This window comes from Mustela lutreola, chromosome 8 (assembly GCF_030435805.1).
Source record: "Mustela lutreola isolate mMusLut2 chromosome 8, mMusLut2.pri, whole genome shotgun sequence".
NCBI classification, from domain to species: Eukaryota; Metazoa; Chordata; class Mammalia; order Carnivora; family Mustelidae; genus Mustela; species Mustela lutreola.
The window spans coordinates 1,999,878-2,015,373 of record NC_081297.1 but is presented as its reverse complement, the minus strand read 5'-3'; the positions used below and the strand labels follow the sequence as shown (position 1 = coordinate 2,015,373).

The 15,496-nt window shown below is 50.3% G+C and overlaps 1 protein-coding gene across 2 annotated transcripts in view; it reads left to right on the top strand.

Annotated features, from left to right (window-relative positions):
- Positions 1–15,496, top strand: part of LARP4B (La ribonucleoprotein 4B) — a 63,724-nt gene that overhangs the window by 24,020 nt on the left and 24,208 nt on the right. For both annotated transcript variants that reach the window (XM_059183677.1, XM_059183676.1), the window contains 3 exons: positions 6,600–6,678; positions 8,157–8,293; positions 14,138–14,241. In XM_059183677.1, the coding sequence (XP_059039660.1) occupies positions 6,600–6,678; positions 8,157–8,293; positions 14,138–14,241 (320 nt within the window). The remainder of the gene's footprint in view (positions 1–6,599; positions 6,679–8,156; positions 8,294–14,137; positions 14,242–15,496) is intronic.

Below are 15,496 nucleotides of genomic sequence, written 5' to 3'. Positions count from 1 at the left end.
TCTGTTGTTAATTCCATCAAGTATGTTTTTCATATCAGACCTTGTAGTTTTCATCTGTAGAAGTCTGATTTGGGTCCTTTAAATATTTTTCATGTTTCTACCTAACTTTTGAAGCATGTGGACAGTTGCCATGATTATTATCTTGGTCAGTGTTTACACCTGTGCCGACTGCTCTTGCTAGGTCACTGTTCGTTAATGGGTGACTTTTCCTGCTTGGCATTCATGGTAATTTTTGGTTGGGTGCTTGGTATTTTTGTATTTCTTTCTTTAGATAGTTGGATTATTGTTCCAGGATGCATCTAACTGACATAGAAATAGTGTGATCCTTTTAAAATCTTGTTTTAAGGTTTGTTAGGCAGGAATGGAGTGCTGCTTAGGAGCCAGTTACTTCCAGCCCCCGAGGCAAGGCTGCATGCTCTGTGTAGCTGTGGTGTTCTGGTCCCGCTGGTGGGAGCAGGCACTGCTTCCAGCCCTGTGTGAGGGAGGGATGCATGCTGCTTCTCGTCCTTTTGGGTGGTTCTTCCCCACTTCCTAGGATCGCATCACACCCGTGCTGTGACAGGGCTGCCTGCTTGTGAAGCCTTCCTGGTGCGGCCTGTCCTGGCACCCTCTTCTGTGCCTCTTAGCTCAGCGTGCCCACTGGGTGCAGCCGTCCTGGCACCCTCTTCTGTGCCTCTTAGCTCTCCGCTTGCAGAGCCCCGGCTTGGGAAGGTTGTAGGTCTCACATCTCTTAGGGACCAGTGTTCCTACATCTGGAAAACTTGTTTCATTTACTCTGTTTTGTTTTTCCATTCAGAAGTATTTAGGTGCCCTGTCTACTTGGGATTCATCAGTGAGTGTCACGGACGAGAACCCCTGCTGTCCGTGAGCTTCCTCTGCTTGGCAGAGGCGGACAGTGACTGCTACACATACTGAGCTTGCGATAGGTAGGGTGAGAGGATGGGAGCTACAGTAGGAAAGGTAAAAGCGTAAGCAAACAGTCTAAGAAAAATGGGGTAAGGTTACAATTTTTTCTAGCTTTATTAGGTATAATTGACAAATAAAATTTGAATATGTTTATGGTATCCAACACTGATCCTTTGATATTACATAGTCACTGTGAAATGATTACCATAGTCAAGCTAATTAACACACCTATTACCTCACAGAGTGTTTTTGTTTTTCTGGTTTCGTGTGCTGAGAACACGTACGATCTACTCTCCTAGCAAGTTTGCAGCATTTGATACAGTATTGTTGACTGTAGTCAGCGTGCTGTACCTAAGACCCCCAGAACCTCACTGAGCTGGTCACTGAATCGTATCCTGTGACCAGCACCTCCCCATGGTTCCCACTTTCCAGCCGTGGGTCCGTCCTTTGCTTGTATGGTTTGGACTTTGTAGATTCCACATGCAGATGAGATCATGTAGTTTTTCCCTTTCTCTGACTTCTGTCACTTAGCGTAGTGCCTCGGTGCTCATGTTGTCTCACATGGCAGGACTCTGTATATCTCAGTGTGTGTATACATCACAGCGTCTTCATCCGCGTGTCCGCGGACAGCCGCGGGGGTGGTCCCCGGTCTGGGCTCCCGTGAGCAGAGCCGCCGGGAGCACGGGCGCGCAGAGCCTTCCGGGTGCTGACGCCCCTTCTGCGGGATGTGCGCCCCGTCGTGCGATTGCTGGGCCGTAGGGCGGCTCTGGTTTTAACGTTCTGTGGACGCTCCGTACTGGTTTCCAGAGGGCCGGCCCCAGCTTGCATTCCCAGCAGTTCCTTTTTCTTCACATCCTGGCCAACACTTGTTGTCTTGGTTTTCGATGGTAACTGTCCTGCCAGGTCTGATGAGTGATACCTCACCACGGTTCTGACGCACATTCCCTAATGGCTGGTGATGTTGGGCACCTTTTATGTACCTGCTAGCCATTTGTAAATCTTCTTTGGAAAAATGTCTATTTAGGCCCTTTGCTCAGTTTTTGTTTGAACATTTAATTCATTTATGAGGGAGAACGTATGAGCAGGCGGAGGAGAGAGGGAGAAGCAGGCTCCCTGCTGAGGATAGAGCCTGATGTGGGAGTTGATCCCAAGACCCGGAGATCATGACCTGAGCCGAAGGCAGACGCTTCAACTTTGGCGGAGCCCCCCAGGCGCCCCCTTTGTCCATTTTTAAATCAGGTTTTTGTTTTGCTCTTAAGTGTGAATAAATTCCTTATATGTTTTGGATATAACCCCTTATCAGATAAATAGAGATACTATAAATATTTTCTCCCATTCCAAAGGTGACCTTTTAATTTTGTCAGTGGCTTCCTTGGCTGTGCAAAACCTTTTAGTTTGATGTAATCGCACTTGTTTGTTTTTGTTTCTGTTGCCTGTGCTTTTGGTGTAGGTCCAAAAAGTTGTTGCCAAGACCAGTGTTGGGGAGCTTTTCTCCCGCATTTTCTTCTAGGAGTTCTACAGTTTTAGATGTTACATGCATCTTTAACCCATTTTGAGTTGATTTTTGTCTGCTTCACAACAACATGACATCTTATGTGATGTAAAATAAAGGTTCAGTTTCATTCTTGTGCATGTGGCTGTCCAATTTTCCCAACACCACTCATTGAAGACACTTCTTCCCCATTAAATATTCTTGTTAGCCTTGTTGATAATCAGTTGACTGTGTGTGTGTGGGTTTATTTCTGGAATCTGTTCACTGATTGTGTGTCTTTTTTAATTCTCATACCAGCCTGTTCTGATCATTTAACTTGGTCGCGTAATTTGAAGTCCCCTTTGTCCTTCCTGAGATTGCTTCGGCTATTCAGGGTCTTTGTGGTTCCATATGAATTTTAGGATTGTTTGGTCTGTTTCTTTGAAAAATGCCATTGGAACTTTGGGTTGGATTGCATCGAATCTGTGGATTGCTTTGGGAGTGTGGACATTCTAAATGATAATGTTGCAGTCCATAAGTGCAGACTGTCTTTCCACTTACTTATGTCTTACTCCGTTTCTTTCATCAGCGTCTGTAGCTCTCAGGGTACAGGTCTTTCACTTCCTTGGTTGAATTCTTTCGTGGGTGTTTTGTTCTTTCCGATGCAGTTGTGAGTGGGTTTGTTTTCTTGATCTCTCTCTCAGGTTGTTCGTGTTCACACGCAGATGGGCGCGCGGTGCCCGTCGCTCACGTAGACTTCCCACTTGTCTTCATTCTTGGTTCTTGTCGTCTCTCTAAGGGGCTGTAGTCACGTGACCCGTCTGCGTTTGCTGAGTCTTCCTCCGCACGGCTGACTCTGCTGTGGAAGTGCTGTGTTGAGTTCTCGGGTTTATCCTTGTGTTCTTCAACTCCAAGGTTTCTGTTTGGTTCTTTCCTGTGGCTTCTGTTTTGCTACTAAACTTCTTACTTTGTTTCTGCATCATTTTCCCGATTGCATTTAGTTGTCTGTGTGTGTGTTCTCTTGGATTTCACCGAGTTTCTTTAAGGTGATTCTTTTTGAATCCATCTGTGTTTCATTGGCATCAGTCACCAGAGCCTTGTTAGTTTCCCATTGGTCGTGTCACATGTGCCGATTCTTGTCGCTGCATTTTGATGGTGCGCATTTGAAGGAGCAGACCCCTCTTCCTGTCTTTACAGACTGGCTTTGTCTGTCAAGAACATTCTCCTGTGGGTTTGGGCTGATGGCATTCCCTCTGCTTTCACAGTCATGATGGGTCGGAGCTGGGTCACGAGGCTGCTGCTGGGTCTGCAGTGGAGTTAGTGGGCTTGTTAGCAGGCTGTGGGTCTTGCCTGGTCCCCGGGCGCATCTCCGGGTGGGCAGAACTGCTTGTGGACTGGTGCAGCTGGGAGGAGCTGAAGCCGAGTCGCAGGTGTGCTTCAGGACCCTGAGGTCGGCTGGCCTGTCTCTAGGGGCACTGACTGCAGGCATTTTCCTTTGGGACCCTTGGCCAACAGACCTGCTCAGGGACCAGCTGGAAGTGGCTGGAGCCCACTTCCAGGACCCATAGTACTTGAGTGTGACCGAGTATGCTAACTGGACTGCAGCCCAGCGGGACTGGAGCTGGGTTGTCGGCCATTGTGGGGTCCAAAGCCAGGACTGAGGTCTGTGCACCTATGATCTGGGGCTTGGGTGGGCAAGGCTCCTTCTTGGCAGAGGATGCTGGGGACAGAACCAAGTCAAAGAAGGCTGTAGCTGGGGCCTCTGGCAAGTCAGCTGCCTGCATGCAGGGCCCGCTTTCTCAAACGCCTCTGCTTAACCTTGGACTGCTTGCGGGTTTCAGTCTCCTCCCTGGGTGCCACAGCTGCCGTAGGGCATTTTTGTCTGAGGACGGACGCTGGATTGTTGCTGAGGAGGGAGCATGAGTGGGACCTACTCTTCTGCCATCTTGCAGCTGGCACGGCCCCTCCATTTCCAGCTGTCTGCTGGTGGTTCTCTCTCTTGCCTAGAAGCAGGTGTCCTCATATCTGTGTCTTAATTGTGAGGACTGGCGCTGTCAGAAGAGTACTTTACCCCTGACACTTGTCTGTCTCCCATCCTCTGGGACCCCTCGGCTCGTACGTTCAGAGGGGCCCTGCCTCGGCCGCGTGAGGAGTCTTCCACAGAGCTCTGTCCCCGATTCTGTACATGAGACCGCCTTCAATACCCTGTCTTCCCCCACCAGAACTCCCCAGAAGCATCGTCTGGATCAGCTGCCTCTATGTGCTCGCCTCCCATGTGCCCTCACGCCCCGTCCAGCGTCCTCACTAGCACGGCCTTTCTCCAGGCCTCCGGTGACGGGGTGCTGCCGGTCTGAGTGGGGAACCCGTGTCCTCCCTCATCCGGCCTGGCTGTGTCCTGTTTCCTGCTGACTCCGCGTCCCGTCGCCCTGGCCTTGTCCTCCTGTGCTCGCGGCTCAAGTCCCATCCCTCACCTGGAGTGGCCCCGAGTACTCGTTGGTCCTGGATTGTTGCCCTGGCCTCCGAACAAGGCTCTGCTTCCCTCTTGTGCCTTCACCGATGCAGAGCGGAGCAGAGAAATTGCTCTAAGACGTCCATTGGCTTCCCATCCCATTTAGGTTAGAATTCTCATCTTCTCAGCCTCCCTCCCTGCCTCTGTGGCCTCATTCCTCACGTGTCCCCTTATGCATATGGGGGCGCTGTCTGCTAGGGGGTGCGCTCCCTCGGATCCCTGCCAGGCCTGCCGTCCCCTCCGCTGGGCTCTGCCCCACGCCTCCTCTGCGGCGGCGCCCCTCTGGCTGCTGTGACGAGCAGCTCCGCCCTGCTCTCCCGCACTTGTGGCGGTCTCCTCGGTGTCCGCTTGCTTCTGACTTGATGTCCAGTGTTTATTTACTCAGCCGCGCATTGCCTCTCCGTCCAGGAGCAGAGTTGGACGCCTTTAGGCTGAGGAACCAGCGTTGCCACAGTGCCTGGCGTGCGGGAGACCGTAGACGTCTGAATCTGTGGTGGGATCGGAGTTTAACTGAGTGCCCAGGAGAGGCCTTTCTGGACAAAGGAATGACATTGGATTGTGTTTCAAGGGCCTTTTGTAATTTCCAGCCTCATCAAGTCCGTTGGTTTTATTCTGTTGGTTGTGGGTTTTTTTGCTTTGTTTTATTGTTTGCTTTTGCTGTTTGGGGGTGGATTTTGGTAAAGCTCTATATGAAACAGGCACGAGCTCTCTGCTCTTATTTGTTAATAAATGCCTTCCTTTCCCCTTACTTCTTGTTGGTCTTTGACTTTTAAAATTTAAGTGTGTCTTCTCAGAAAATTCCACATATAGGATTATGCAGATCTACAGAGAAGTGTCTGAAAAACTTGTTAGTTCTTTGTGTTTCCCTGCCTCTGCTATCCTGACAACCTACAAATAGGGTCCTCGCCTGCTGTGCAGAGTCCGGGGGCGGGGAGCAGGGGCTCACCCCAAACTCCAGTATGAAAATCCTCCTGTTACATTGTGTGGCTGCTGGCGGTGCCAGGGCCTTCCCCTGAGCTCCAGCCCCCCGGTCCGTGTCCAGTGCCTCACGGGAGACACACTTCAGTGGCCCCCACTGTACCATCGGGCATCTTGGGAGAAGTCTCCGCTAGAAGCCGGTGCCAGCCCCCGCCTGCTCGTGAGGGCCGCGTGTGTGCTCCCTCCCGTCAGACTCTGAAGCCCAGCACTTGCCGCCTGGAGCTTTGACCACGTGGGCTTAGAGCAAGTTCGTAAGACTCCGGTGTGGAGACTGCGTCGTCCTGATGGCCCGTGGGCTTAGGAACCCCAGCCTTTATCGTTCTGGCCTGTTTATCTTTTTCCTTGCTTTTATTCTTTCCTTTATATTTTGTTAATGTTTAAGTATCTGCGTTCTTGCAGGCTCCCTGGAAGTCCTTTTTGAATTGATACAAGGTATTAAAGAAACTTAACACTTTTTCACAGGGCGGAGGAACAGGGAAGGAGGACCTCCGCACTTCACTAACAAGGCCGGCTCCTCGGATGAACTGTTGTTTTGGGTTAGGGGAGAGGGGATTTTAAGTTTTTTGCCTCTGATTTCCCTTTCTTAGTAGGTAAAGTAGCGGTTTTCTTACTGTCTGTGCACAGATGTGTAGATGAATTAATACGTATGTTGGAAACAGGAGAATCACTGTGCTGAATCATCTGCTTGGTAAATTTTAAACCATTTTTCCTGAGTTGATCATTTCTTTTATGTAGGAGGAAATGAGTCTCAGCCGGAAAGCCCGGAGGACCCCCGAGAAGTACTTAAAAAGACGTTGGAATTCTGCTTATCTAGGTAAGGATGCCGATGGCTGTTCTAGTGCCTGCTCTCTCGGCTGTTGGGCACTGGCTGTTACGTACAGCTGTGACACTGTGCAGAAGGGGCGAGGAGCTGCTGATCTCGGCACAGGACATGCGGAATGTGGAGGAGGGAAAGCCTTTGCCGGGGAGAACTGAACCGAATCAGCTAGGCCGGTGTTTCCCACGGTTCTCCCCAATTCATCGTGATGATCATGACCTGGGTTGCTTGTTGAAATTCAGAGTCCTGGACGCGACCCCCGCCCCCAGTCCCACGGAATCAGACTCTGAGGGCGGGACCTCACAGGGACACGGTTGAGCGCGGTGAAGTCAGAACAGACTTCCTGTTCCAGCTCCCCCGGCACGCCGGGCTCTGCAGGGGCAAGCCGTTCTGTGTCTGTGTGTGCCGCCTGTAGCTCCACGCGTGCCTTCGTCCTGAGTACCGCCTTTTCTGTTGACACGCGGAGTGGAGCCTTTAAAGTTCCACGTGGCGGAAACCTACATACAGGAAGGTGGGGTTGGGCTCAGTGTAGTTGTCTTTGTGAGGATAACTGACGGGCCGTGGGGAAGGTCTTCTGTCAGCGGTGGCGATATTTCAAGTGTTTCTCTGGGGCTGCCTTCGGACTTCCACAGAGCCTCTGGGAAGGGCTGCCGTAGAGACCGTGGAGCTGCGTGGAGGGGAGAGGCGGGACGGGTGCCCCAGCTTGCCGTCCTGGCCCACCCCTCCCCAGTTAGGGCCCTGGCACACGGCCTCCGTGTACGCTGTGCAGGGGAGAGCCGCTGCTCCGAGGCGGCGAGGTGGAAGGGTGGCGTCTGCATCTCACACAGCTCCCTCTGGGCCGCCTGCGCCGCCGGACCCGTGGGGATGGAGCAGCGTTGCCGTCTGCAGGCCTTGGAGACTGTCCTATGCCTTCCCTAGGACCAGTGCGTCTGCGTTGAGGTGTTCTGAGCGCGTTGTCCTGTTAACGGAGACTTCTTACTAGAAGCCTCTCCAGAGGTCCAAACCCCTGAGCTGCCAGCGCCTGCAGCCTGCCTGCTGTGACCCCGAGGGCTGTGGGATTGGTTCTGGGTCCTTCTCTGCTTCCGGCTGCTAGCGTTCCAGATGGCTCGGCGGGCGCAGCAGGCACTTGGGCACCGGCCTCCTGGCCTGTTCTTACAGCTGGATTTTCTTACCTAAAAAACTGTGTATATTTTTAATAAGTTTACTCAGATACTTTTTAGCACAGAGATAAGCTATAAATACATTTTTAATGGATTATCCACTCAGTCATTGTGATTGTAAAAGGTGCACTGTACTTCTGCTCTCTCTGCCTCCCCAGAGGTCTCTAAAAAAGTTTTCCCTAAGGTCCGAGAGAGGATGAGGCCCAGTTGGGGTTGGAGCTCTCCTCTGGCTCTGAAGCCGGGCCATGCTCACCCCTCTCTGGAAGCGTCCCTTTAGAGAAGGAGGCATTAAAAGCTCTTGTCTTCTTTCCGCAGGGAGAACCTGGCTAGCGACATGTACCTTATATCGCAGATGGACAGTGATCAGTATGTGCCAATCACCACGGTAGCTAACCTGGACCACGTCAAGAAGCTCAGCACTGACATGAACTTGATTGTGGAGGTGCTGAGGTGTAAGTAAACGGCGGTCTGGGTGGGTGAGAATGTGGTCTTGAGGGCAAGTGGGGTCTTCCTTCAGCTTCCTGGCTGCTCCGGCCGGCGCCCTGTCTGGTGGGGGGTGTTGACAGGCTCAGAAACGCATCTCAGCGGGCGTGCGCCCGAGAAAGGCTGCTGCAGAGGCGGAAGCCCGCTGGGGCTGGTGACAGATGTGGGGAAGGGTGGCGCTGGAGGCCGGTTCCATTAGCATAAGGGCTGTAAATTTCAAATTCTGGCTCAAGTTTGGGTGGAGTGGGACTGTTTTCTTTAGAAGGTTATTGTGAGTGAAGTTGTTTCTTGGACCTCTGACCACATCAGAGCAAGGTTTAATACCTCAGAGTCCGGCAGGGGTTCCGGGACTGTGGGCTTCTAAGCTGTGGTTTGCTGGTGCAGGTGTCTACAGCCCAGCCACTTGGTCATGTGTTTCCAAAGACACCATCTGCCTGGATTACAGGCGACATCCTGGGCGCTGCGCTGTGCGTGCGTGGGCCTCAGCGTGCGGCTGCGAGACCGCCGCCGCCCGGAGCTTTTGGAGGGCCCCTGTACTGCCTCCACCCTCCCTGCCGCCTGGGATAGCTTCCCTGGGGATGAGTTTTAAGTTCAGTGTACAGTATATTGGATATCTTTTCAAATGGGATTGTTTTTAATTATAGAAAGTCACTTTTTATAATAGGACTGCAAGTACCAGATGATTTATTTCTGCAGTCTCCCTTCTCAGGGCTGCTCTGACTCCTTCACAAAGAACACAGTGTACAGTATGTCCCCTTGCCCCAAATATTTCTAAATGAGGGGACATCCGTCAAGCCAGAACTGAAACCCCGTTTCCCTGTGTCACCGCTGTGACTCTCCGTCACTGAGGCAGCAGTGATTCTACACTCTCCCCAGCATGACTGATGGGTGGTGATGACTTCTTGTGTGCATTCGACTTCATAGAAGAATAGGTGAACATTTTATCTTAAAACTTGGTTGGATTTCTATTCGCAAATGAAAGTTCTCTGCTTCCTGTTCCTAGACAGATTTTGTAAGGTCACTAAATTATTTGAGCAGATAGTGAAGAAACGAGCAAGCATCATCTATGAAGTTTGAATTCTGAAAATTATAACCGCCGTTTCCCAAGATAGTTTATGCTTTCCCGTGTGGCTTTGTTTTTGACGTTCCGTTCAGAAAAGAAGTCTGTTTGCTGGTCGGGTTGAGTCTGGTCCTGTCTGGCGCACTTAAATAAAGGCCAGTGGCTTTCCTGACCCAAAAACACTTTACTCAGTTCACAGTCTTTGGTCATTATCAGGAGTCCCGGGTGTAGTTATTTCTTCCAGGCGTTGCTTGGGAGCTCGGCTGCCCCGTGGCTGATTCCTGGGTGACGCTGGCAGGAGTCGTTCCTGCGGCGCAGGAGGCTGTTGGGTTGCCCAGTGTGGTTGCTGCAGGGAGGCTGTTTGTCCCCGTGGACCCACAGCCCCGCCGGCCTCTCCGCCCTTCTTCTGCCTTCCCTGCTGGGCGGGAGGGTCTGGAGTTGCGGGGGTACCTGCTTGCCTTCCTCCCCAGCTCTGAAGTGTCTCATTGCCTCGTTCACTTGGCTTCAGACAGAGACACGTGCCAGCACGACGGCCTGATGGATTGTGGAGTTAGAGTAGCGGTTGTAGTTCTGCGGACGGTGAGAGAAATGAGCCTCTGTGAGCAGAGATCTCCTGTTTAAATCTTACTCCTGTCCCCAGAATGCCTCGCACGTAGCATTAGATACCCAGTAGACCCTTGATAACATTTTATTTTGAATATTCCCCAGTACAACACCAGAACTCTAGTGTTGGTTGAACTGCATAAATTACGTTTTTGTGTCATAATATACGTGGTACGGAGTGCATGGCACAGAATGCCCAATTCAAACGCTTTGCTTTTATACTTAATACAGTTGAAATTGCTAACTTAAGAATAGACTCAGGTGTTTGTCCCCAGAGCATGAATAGATGTGACGGAGCCTCACCGTGAGCGCTGGAACGATTAAAATAAACTAGGCTACGTTTTCAGCAGGAACCCGTCGTACTGCTGACTACAGTCTGTTTCACATACCTGCGGACCGATAACGTCTGCAGCATGTAGGTACGAGTCACATAGATCGGAGTCGGCCTTTCATGGGTCAGAGGTCCAGGGCTGAGAGTGTAAAGACCCGAGTGGGACTGACCTTCCTGGTTCAAGGTGACCCTTGGGGGGGGGGGGCACACTAACTGGGGACAAAATCAGGAGATGAGAAGCACAGGGAACGTCGCCAGTCCCTGCTTGTTTTGTTTTTACAGCTTTCCTGAGGTAGAGTTTACACACCTTAAATTACTGCCTGTACATCTGTCAAGTCACGACATCTTCATGCACCTGCAGAGCTACCGTAGTGGCGATGACGACCGTACTGTCCGCCCGGGAGTTTCCTCCTGCTTCAGGCCACCCCCCATCTGCTTTTTGTCACTGTGCCTTAGTTTGCATTTTCTGAAGCTTCGTGCAAATGCAGTCAGTCGTGTAGTGACCTTTAGGGGTGGGGGTCCGGTCTCCCGCGCTCAGCACGGTTGTTGGAGAGCGCATCCATAGCTTTTGGTCTCTCATTGCCGAGTCCTACTCCGCGCTGTAGATCGGCCGCACTTGGTTATTCACCCCCGTTATGAGACTCGCTCTGGCCAGGCTGCACCACTCCAGATCAGGTGCCACGAGCACTGGTGTGCAAGTCCCCTCGTGCGCGGGGCTTCTGCTTCTCTCAGTAGCCGGCCCGGGACGGAGGGTGTGTTCTGACTTGTGAAACTGCCTGCGGTGCTGCGGCCAGTTGCCCCACACCTTTGCTGTCGCGGGCCGCCTGCGGGGGTCTTACTTGCAGATTCTCTGACTTCACCTCATTGCTCTTTCGGTTTCTGTTTCCCTAATGGCTGGTGACACGGAACAGTCTTTTCACGTGCCTCTTTGCTCTGCTTTTATCTTTGTTGAAGTGTCTGTTCTTGTGCCCCCACCCCCGCCTCTTTATTAGTGTTCGTACAGTTGAGGTTTGTGGGAGGGTGTGTAGTGTGAGACCTGTGTTATCCTTACCTGGGTCCGGGTATAAGCTGTTATCAGGAGTGTGATTTGCAAATCCATTCTCCTAGTCTCTAGCTTCTCTTTTGTATTCTGCCAATGATAGTGTCTTTGGAACAACACTCTTTTGAATTTTTGGTATAGCTCAATTTATTAATTTTTTTCTTTTATGATCTTGCATTTGGTGGCATAGCGATTAAGAAATCTGTGGTTACCAAAGCCATGGAGGTTTTCTCCCAGAAGTTTTATAGTTTTAGGGTTTACATTTTTAGGTCTGTGGTCCATTTTAGGCTAATAGTAGTATGTGGTTTGAGGTATGGATCTAAGTTCTCTGCCCCGCTCACATGTGGATGTGCAGCTGTTCCAGTGCCGTCAGCTGGACGGGCTCTCCCTTCGCCCCTAAGTTGGATGGTGCCGTTGTCGGGACCGTCCGCCCCCCACTGCCGGTTTATCTCCGGGCCTCTGTCCTTGATTTGCTTCTCTGCTTTGACACCTGCCCTGCAGTGTCTTTTTTTTTTTTTTAAATTAAGGTTTCTTGTTGTTAAGATTTTATTTATTTATTTGTCAGATTGAGAGAGAGCATGCACAAGCGGGCAGAGGGGCAGGCAGAGGTGGAGAGAGAAGCAGGCTCCCTGCTGAGCAAGGAGCCCGATGAGGGACTCGATCCCAGGACCCTGGGATCATGACCTGAGCCGAAGGCAGCTGCTTATCTGACTGAGCCACCCTTAAAAATATTTTTATTGGGATTGCATCGAATGTACAAATTGATTTGGGGAGAATTGACACATAACGATGGTGAGGTTTACATTCCGTGAGCACAGTAACTCTCCATTGATTTACATCTTTTATAATTTGTTCTTGGTAATTTCTGCAGTTTTCAATGTACAGATAGTCCATATCTTAACAGATTTTATAATTATTTTCCTGTTTTTCACACAGTTTTAATGTGTTTATTTCAGTTTTCCATCAATGCTAGGATGTAGAAATACAATTCATTTTAGTATTTTTTGTAACAAAGTTTCAAACTTTGTTAAAACTCCTCAATTCTAGTTTTTTGGGAAATTTTTTCAGATTTTCTTCATAGAGATAAGCTTGTTGCCTGTGAATGGAAAGTTTCAGCTCTTCGTACCCGGTCTGGGTGCGTCCAGTTTCTGTCGCTCACGTTACTGCCCTGGTTGAGCCTTCGGGACAGCGCCGACCAGAAGCGGAGAGAGCGCTGTTGTTGCTTTGTCCTGTCTTCAGTAAGTGTGATGCTAGACGTTGGCTTTTCCTACATGAGGAGGTTTCTCTCGTTCCTAATTTGCTGAAAAAATTTCTTTTTAGGAATGTTGGGTTCTGCCACATACTTTGCATCTGTGAGGTGATTGTATGTTTTTTTGTTTAGCCCATTAATGTGAATTCTGTTGCTTAATATTTTTTTTTTAAGATTTTATTTATTTATTTGACAGACGGAAATCACAAGTGGGCAGAGAGGCAGGCAGAGGCAGAGGGAGAAGCAGGCTCCCCACAGAGCAGAGAGCCCAGTGCGGGGCTTGATCCCAGGACCCTGGGATCACGGCCTGAGCCGAAGGCAGAGGCTTAACCCACTGAGCCCCCCAGGCGCCACTGTTGCTTAATTTTTGATTGGTAAACCAGCCTTTCATTACTGAGATAAAACCCACTTGTCATGGTTTATTATCATTTTTATATATTGTATGGTTTGATTTGGCAGAGTTTGTGAGAATTTTTCATCCGTGTTCACAGGGGATATTGGTCTTTTGTTTTCTTGCTTTGTGTTGTCTTTGCTCCGTCTGAGTATCGGAGAGCGGCCAGCTTCGCAGGTGGAGCTGGCGGGTATTCTCTTTCAGGTATTTAGGAAGAGGTTGTGCTGTAGAACGGGTTTATTTTTTTCTCAGGTGTTTGATAGGATTCTCCGGGGATACCACGTGGGCCTTGAGTTTCTCTCTCTCATAGATCCGGGTCTGTGTTGGTGACTGTCTTCTTAGAGTGAACGTTGCTAGAGTGTATCTTTAAGGATGTTTCTGTTTCGTGTAAGTTGTCTAACTTACGTTTATTGGCAGGAACTTTTTCATAATGTTCCCTTAAGGTACTTTCAATATTAGTAGAACCTGTAGTGAAGTTAGTCTTCGTTCCTCATGTTGGCAGCCTGTCTTCTTTGGGGGGTGGACAGCTCCGAGCCCTGACTGTGTCGTGCTGCGTTGTGACTAGAATCTACACGTGGTGCAGTTTCATAGACGTGACACCAAAACAGAACATCACAAAAAGGAGCGTATGTAGAAACTTGTGAGGTCTGAATCCGGCTTGTCCCCGTGTTGGCACTGTTGCCCCGGCACCACCGTCCTTGTGCTGACCGGGGGCTGCGGTTTTGGAGGACGTCATTGCTGGGAAAAGCTGTGTAGGATGCCCGTGGCACCTCGTGATTCAAAATAAAGAGTCGTGGTGGGTCAGAAAATTATTTGACGCTAGGGGCTCGTAGAAAAGAGGAAGCCAGTAACTCCTGAGTTGTCGTGTACAGGTCGCTTGCGCTGTGGGATCCTTGTTTCATGGCGTTGCATTTACTCTAGATCTTAAAGGACTTTTTAAATTCCCATGCTCCTTGGTTTTGAGAAATTTAACCTGTGAGATGGGTGTGTTAAGGTGTCCCAGTGCGTCCACGTGTCTTCTTTGTGTTGAGTAAGTGAGATACAGCACATCACACCGGAGTATCTGTTATGTCATAACTAGAATACAGACAATTTGTTTGAATATTTGTGTTTTACCATTCATTTTTCTTCTCTTTGTAGCTTTACCGTTAGTCCAAGTGGATGAGAAGGGAGAAAAAGTGAGGCCAAATCAGAGTCGTTGCATTGTGATCCTGCGGGAAATACCGGAGTCCACGCCTGTAGAAGTAAGTCTCCTCTGAAGCGTGCTCGGACTTTGTGGGTTTTTGTTTTATTTGTTTACTTCTGTGGTTTTTTTAGAGGGCGTATTGTAAAGAATACGCACAGTAACACTCTTCCCAGGATTTACACACTGTTGGTTACAGTGTGACTCATTTTTAAGAGTGGTGCTCCAAACTTTCGGTCCTGGAGCTCCATTCTGTTCTTCATGGTAAAAATACTGACGAGGGTGGGACGCCTGGGTGGTGGCTCCGTCGGTCGGTTAAGCGATCCCCAGGGCCCTGGGGTCGAGCCCCGTGTGGGGCGCCTGCTTCTCCCGGCTACCCACCTTGTGCTCTCTCCTCTCACTCGATCTCAAATTTTAAAAAATAAAAAAAGGTACCAACTTAGGCAATAATTTGAGGGAACCGCAGTATTTGATCGTGTCAGTCACGAGAAGTCTTCCACAGCTACTGCGTTGCTATAAAACTCCGTCCCTTGTCCGAAAGCATAGACTGCGGTGCCTCTTGCAGTGACAAGCTGGCAGCCGCCCCAGAAATGATGAGGAGCCTTCATGTGAGGCTCCGACAGCACCAGCTCTGGCCTGTTGACAGCACGACCGCTGTCTGCTGCAGGGACTGTCTGCGACCCCAGGAGGTTCGTTCCGTCCGTCACGGGTGTTTGTGGGTCAGGCCTGAGGGACTCGAGCCGCCCGCGCGCTCAGCGCCGTTTCTGTGGAGGCGGTCAGTGCGTGTGTGGGTGTCTGAGGGACACTTCTTGGTGCGGTGTGATGGAGGCGCGGTGTGACAACCCTGGCCGAAGAAGTCTCGCCCTTCTTGAGTGCCACCCTGTTCCAGCGAGTTTTACTTTTTGTTCAGCTAACGCTGTTTTCTAGTTCTGGATTCTCTATGAAGAAAAAGAAATTGGGAATGAATTTTTTATCCTCTTCTTTCTGAGGTTGTAAATATGGAGTGTCACCTTACTTCTTTCTGCCGGTCCAGAGTCTTGTTAGCTCCCGGTGACCCCGCACATGGAGGTCCTCTGAGACACTCGGAAGGGCTAAAGCCGAGAAGAATTTTCTCTTTTTGAGCCGCACACGATGATCTTGGTATATTTGTGTTATTCCAAACGGCACTCCCTAGATCTTTTGTAAGATTGAGCCATGGAAGTGTTTTAGATTTTTGGTAAACTGAGTTTGAAACAGAAGCGAAGGGGAGAGCGGCCGGGCTGCAGGGGCGGACGTGAGCGTGCGGGGCGCAGAGCCCTCCGCGCCGGCCGCGCAGC